At 35.5% G+C, this 6147-nt stretch overlaps 1 protein-coding gene across 1 annotated transcript; it reads left to right on the forward strand.

Moving 5' to 3' along the window:
* The first annotated feature begins 1776 nt into the window (after window positions 1-1776).
* LOC132178875 (peroxidase N1-like) lies at window positions 1777-3543 on the forward strand. Its single transcript, XM_059591449.1, has 3 exons — window positions 1777-2251; window positions 2344-2506; window positions 2950-3543. The coding sequence occupies exons 1-3, from the start codon at window positions 1847-1849 to the stop codon at window positions 3351-3353; spliced, it is 972 nt and encodes a 323-aa protein (XP_059447432.1). The 5' UTR covers window positions 1777-1846; the 3' UTR covers window positions 3354-3543.
* The last annotated feature ends 2604 nt before the right edge of the window (window positions 3544-6147 follow it).

Below are 6147 nucleotides of genomic sequence, written 5' to 3' on the forward strand. Positions count from 1 at the left end.
GTATCTAATTTGACATATGATAATAGTATGGGAAATCCTAAAATCACTTTTAAAAGTTTAAAATTATAAATATAAAATTTTTTAAGGTGATAGTTCATTAATGGGCATATAAACTATATATGACTTGTACGTTACACGAAGGATCCCACCTCGATCGATCTGAAAAATATAACCGATTAAAACCTTTGTTATACTGATTAATTAGGGTTCGCTATAGATCGAAGCACACATGGAAGAGAAAATCAACAATGTGGAAAGATTCTTAATTGGCAATATATAAGATAAGAGATTAATTAGCTTAATTCATTGCCCCCCCGTGACTAATTAATCATTTTCTTAATCCTCCTTTATTTGTCTTTTTCTCTAATTGACAATCTCTGTATCCTCCACATGCAACGACTAGTTCATACGCGGAATCTATAGTACCCATGCAACCCCACAATCATTACAAGACAAAGTCAGCTCACCAACTCCTGCTTCTCCCTACTGTAGTAGAATTATTGGAATCCAATGTCATTATTTGTCGCAGCACTACTGATGAATTTAGGCAAGTAATGTACCTAAGTGGCTGCTACTCGGATAAGTGGTGAGATAGTCTAATAAAATACAATTTATTTAGATAAATAGGTATCAATCTTTCATATTACTTGTTCAAAATTGCTAATAATTCAAATGTACCTACTCTCACCTGCCTCCAAGTCTGGAAAATTTTTCAAAAAGCTGCATACAGCTGATATCTTATATATTTCCTAAATATTAGCTTTTTTTTGTCTATTATTTTAGCACAAAATATTTTGAGATAATTTCATTTAAGACTCCTGAACTACCACATGTTTTGAAAAAGACTCCCAAATTTTAAAAACTCTCAATTTCACCTTTAAACTTTTAATTTGATGCAATATTGTAGCCCCCTCCGTTAGTTGCCTAACGTTAAAAGTGACAAAATGACTTTTATACCCCTGACATTTTTATAAAATTCTCAATTCATTCTTAATTTCAAATTAAAAATTTGAAAAAACAAAAACAAAAATTGAAGTGTAATTTGGTCTTTTTGGGGTTTCTGTTAGGGTTTAACATAAAAAATTAAAAAAAATTAAAAATTAAAAGACGGATGAGGATAAATTGCATCAAATTAAAAGTTCGAAAGGTGAAATTTAGAGTTTTTTTAAAAAAAAATTTGAGGAAGTCTTCTAAAAAAACATGATAATTCAAGTTGCCTTTGTGAAGATTCTCCAATTATTTTTCTCTCTTTTCTCCTCTTTCTACCTTTCATTGGAGACTGTTAAAATTTTGTAAAACATGTTAAAATCTTGTAAAACATGTGAGAATACGTAGGAAACTTAAATTTTGTAAAAAAAAGAACATGTTAATTGTTTAAAAAAGATAAGAAAAACTATTAATGTAAATTGTATTTAAAGGGTGAAGTAAAACAGCACACAGCATGTCACGCACGCCTGTGCAAAATTATTTTTTTAATTATAAAAAATTTTAAAAAAAAAATTTGCACAGGTGTGCTGTGTATCACGGCTCGTATTTAAATAGTGAAACAAAACGTACGTAATTTCATTCTCTAAATTTAGAAAAAATAAAAATAAAAAATAAAGGCAACTGATAGTTATCTGATTCCTCTTATCCATTTCCACACTGTGGAACTTTCCATCTCATATTCGAAGCCCACCAGCCGGCTTTGCTGACTTTCTTCTCCAACTTTTGACCTCACAATATCCTATAAGTAGACATATGCATGTGAGCTCCTTCCCACAACATCACAAGCCAAAGGCCACATCGAAGCAATTACAGCTTTTTCCATTTTCTTTCATCACTTCCTCATCGAAGCAAAGGAATAATGGAAAGTGGTGGACTTTCTACCCAAACATTCCTCTTGGCGTTTCTCTTGCTCGGCTTGCATGCCTCTTTGGCGCATTCCCAAGCCACACGAGTCGGTTTCTACTCCACCACATGCCCTCGAGCCGAATCCATTGTCCGCTCGACGGTTCTATCCCATTTCCAGTCCGACCGCACCGTCGCTCCGGGGCTGTTGAGGATGCACTTTCACGACTGCTTCGTGCAGGGCTGCGACGCTTCTGTGCTTATAAACGGGCCCACAGCCGAGAAAACGGCAGGGCCTAACCTGTCGTTGAGAGGATTTGAAGTTATTGACGACGCCAAGACGCAGCTCGAAGCTGCATGTCCTGGGGTTGTTTCTTGTGCTGATATTCTTGCTCTTGCTGCCCGCGATTCTGTCGTTTTGGTAATTTTCGTGTTTATGTTTGTTTTACGTTAATTGTGTGTTTGTAAATGTAATGCTCCGTTGGTTGATTATTTGTTGCGTTTTTGTTCCAGACGAGTGGACCGACATGGCAGGTGCCAACTGGACGCAGAGACGGTCGTATATCGTTGGCCTCTGATGCTGCAAATTTGCCTAGCTTCACTGACTCCATTGATGTGCAGAAGCAAAAGTTTGCCGCAAAGGGTCTCAACACTCAGGATCTGGTCATCCTTGTTGGTAAGCAACTAACGCATGCGTATATAATTTTACATGGACAAAAATTTCATCAAAATCGGTACCGAAGAAATATCTTCCGACTCTTTTTTTTTTTTTTTTGAAATGTCCATATAAGAGAATGGGGATTCGAACTAGTGACATTCGCTTTATGAGACGTGATCAACAGTCGAATGTTTATAAACATTTAAAACGTTAGTCTAAATTAGTAAACTGCTATTAATAACCTTAAGAATTTAATGTGCGTTTTAAATGTTTATAGACATTTGACACTATTTTAAATGTATTGATGGATATTTTTTTTAGATTAGTTTGAATGAAATTTCTATCACTTTTATATTTTTCAAATTTTTTTAAAAAAAAAATTCTTCCTAAACGCTTTAATTTTGATTTCCTTAAATATTTAAATTTGAACTAAATTGTATTCATTTTTTGTGATGATAAAGGTGGGCACACCATTGGGACATCAGCTTGCCAGTTCTTCAGGTACAGACTATACAACTTTACCACAACCGGAAATGGTGCCGATCCCACCATTGATCCCGCTTTCCTCCCTCAACTACGAGCACTCTGCCCACAAAACGGCGACGGCTCAAAGCGCGTCGGACTGGACGCCAGCAGCCAAAACAGATTCGACACATCTTTCTTCACAAACTTGAGGGGCGGGCGGGGAGTGCTGGAGTCTGATCAGAAGCTATGGACTGACGCCTCCACCAAAACTTTTGTCCAGCGTTTCTCGGGGTTGAGCTTCGGCATAGAGTTTGGAAAGTCCATGGTGAAGATGAGCAACATTGGTGTCAAAAGCGGCGCTGACAGTGAAATTCGCAAACTATGTTCGGCGATTAATTAACTGATCGACAACCGCAGTGAAAATGAAATTTAATTACCGATCACTTTTGTTTTAGATTTCCATGTCCGTTGAGGAAAGGATATGGGAAAAGAAAAAAAAAAATTAATGTACTGAATTTTTGTTTTATTGGCGTAAGCCAATGAATAAAAACGGTTAAAACTGTTTTTCTTGTGTCGAAAATCAATCAAATTGTTACGGCATATATATAAGATTCTGAATTACCCTTTTTTTATAGTGGCTTATTTGCAACTGTTTTTCCTAGATCTTGCCTTTACGTGCCATTCATCGATCACATGTTCACCTTGATCGAGATATGGTTTATCATTAGAGTTAGTGACGTATTATAAGGGTGTGTTTGGTATAGCGATTTTATAGACTAAAAGTATTTTTTAAATCAAATCGTAAAAAATTAACTGTTTTGCATTACGTTGTTTTTTTAATTCACAATTTGAAAATGCAGAAAATCTGTGTTTTCAAATCGCAGGTTATGAGGTGCGTTTTTTTAAAAAATAAAAAATAAAAAAATAAAAAGCACAATTTTAAAAGTTAAATCACAATTTTGTCAAACATTTAATTGTGTTTTTATAAATTTTATTTTTAAATCACACTTTTTAAAATCGAAATCTCAAACGGGCCTAAGTCGTGACGTAAAATTGGCAGTTAAATGGTCGTGTAGCATAATAATGGTTTGGAAATTAATTCCATGTTACACACGTGCATTATTTCAGGATTAATGGGCCAATCTTGGGCTTGATATATAGGTTACGACGTGGGCTCACAAACCCATAACCCGACAGAAACTTTTTAATCTTATTCTATCAAATTCTTCTTCTTCACATCCTGCACTTTCTTTTTCTCAAATTACTTTAATCCTTTGTTTCTCTCTCGGCCCACATTTTGCCCCACCGTTTCTTCCCCTGTTTTTTTCTAGTAGCTGTCTCTAACTGTACAAGCAACCCATTGATTGTATCTTAATGGGGTGATGCTTCTTAGAGAAAATGTGGACGAAGATGAAGGCTGAATAATATTTTGGTCTAGACATTTGGCTTGTTGGAGAAGGCCGAGTTTTTCACACAAAAAAATGTAACTAATCCAGCCGAGTTTTTCGAAGAATACATTTAAGATGAGCAGTGAAGTCACAAATTTTACAGTGATAGAACCAAAGCTTTTCATCTATTTTTTCTTCGCAAATTTGACAATAACATTCTTCAGAGTTATCTTCAGCGGCGTAAGTAAAATATAGGAGATGTGTGTCATATCTATGCCTACTTACTAGTAGAAGCGTAGCACATTTAATACATTTAATATACAAGAGGAACCTACAAGTAATGCATTCAAATGTGGGAATGGGACTAGGACCTTGATCACAAACATTACACTTTGGTTGACCAAATTCACCAAGGAAGAGGCAGTGCTGGTGACCTTTATGTTTAAAGACTTCTGGAATTAATATACATTAAGCATCAAATATTGCATGGTAACACGAATCCTTAACACATTTGTAGTTGAAGCTCCTTCGAGTTCGATCGCAATCCCAACACTTGAACAATTGCACTTTAGAATCTACATTAAGTAGGGTGAGTGGATGAGCATGATGTAATGTTTTCATAACCTTTTGGGGTAGTTTAGTATATCTTATATGGAGAGAGTAGTTGCACTGCGCAAAGCCATAAAATGGTGGCAACACTATAAATTGCATACACCCCTCACAACTCTTGACATCCAAGAGCCCTTCATTTTTAATAATCAATTTATGTTGTCGATGACTCGAATGTTCGATCTCCTTAGGGACAGCTTTTTCATCCTCTTTTAGAGCGTTTCCCTTGACCAAATGAGTAACGTAGTCAACAGAATTACTGGTCTCACCCACAATCCTAAACCAATATGCACACCGTAAGTGGGCAATGTAATCATACTTCTGATCATCACAACAGTAATCCTTCTTGTATCGTTATCATTCATTAATCTTTTATAAGTTGGTGTTATTATTAATAAGTACATAAAATATCATTGAAAAACGCAAAAGCCTAAGTAGACAAAAATGTTAAGAAAATCAAGAAACTAAGAAATTAAGATGTAGAGCAGAATAGCAGATGCACAGTGAAAATAATTTTGAAAAGAAAAAATAAATAAAAAATAAAACTTTAGTTCTACCATCAAAACTAAGCACACTGCTGTATCTTGAGGACTGCCGCACGCCCCTTTCCAACAAATAAGAAGATCCACTACTCTGTTACTGTTAGGCATAATTGAGGTTAATCCAACACAGCTGAAAATAGCATTCCATAAGTCATGGGCAATCTCACAATAAAGTGCAAGATGATCCTGAAACTCCCTACCCCTCTTACACTTAAAAATGTCTCTCATTGGAGGAGAAAACGCAAGATAGGTAGTGTCAATGGATGAAATTGTCGGGTTTTTGATATGAAATCTTTTACATATCAAATGACATTATCTTAAGATAAATTAAATGTTTTATTTTCTCTTTTTATTATTGTAGCGTTTTTTGTAATTTCGCATAGGAGCTGACACTGGTTAATCGCTTCACCATTTTATTGGGACTTATATTGAGTCATGAAATCATGTAAACGCTGTGTTACATTACATGGGATGGACCAAACTTTATTAAAGACAGAGTAAGAGGGAGACAAGAAAACAGAGGATGAGATTGCCCATCAAAGGCAAAGCAGAAGAATCAGTGAAGGAAGGGATTTGTTTGGAAAGCCTTGGAGAATCTTCTTGAGTTGGTGTTGACTTTAAGAAGAAAGGTGGCCTACTATTTTGCTGCTTCCTT

This window comes from Corylus avellana, chromosome ca4 (genome assembly GCF_901000735.1).
Source record: "Corylus avellana chromosome ca4, CavTom2PMs-1.0".
NCBI lineage: Eukaryota > Viridiplantae > Streptophyta > Magnoliopsida > Fagales > Betulaceae > Corylus > Corylus avellana.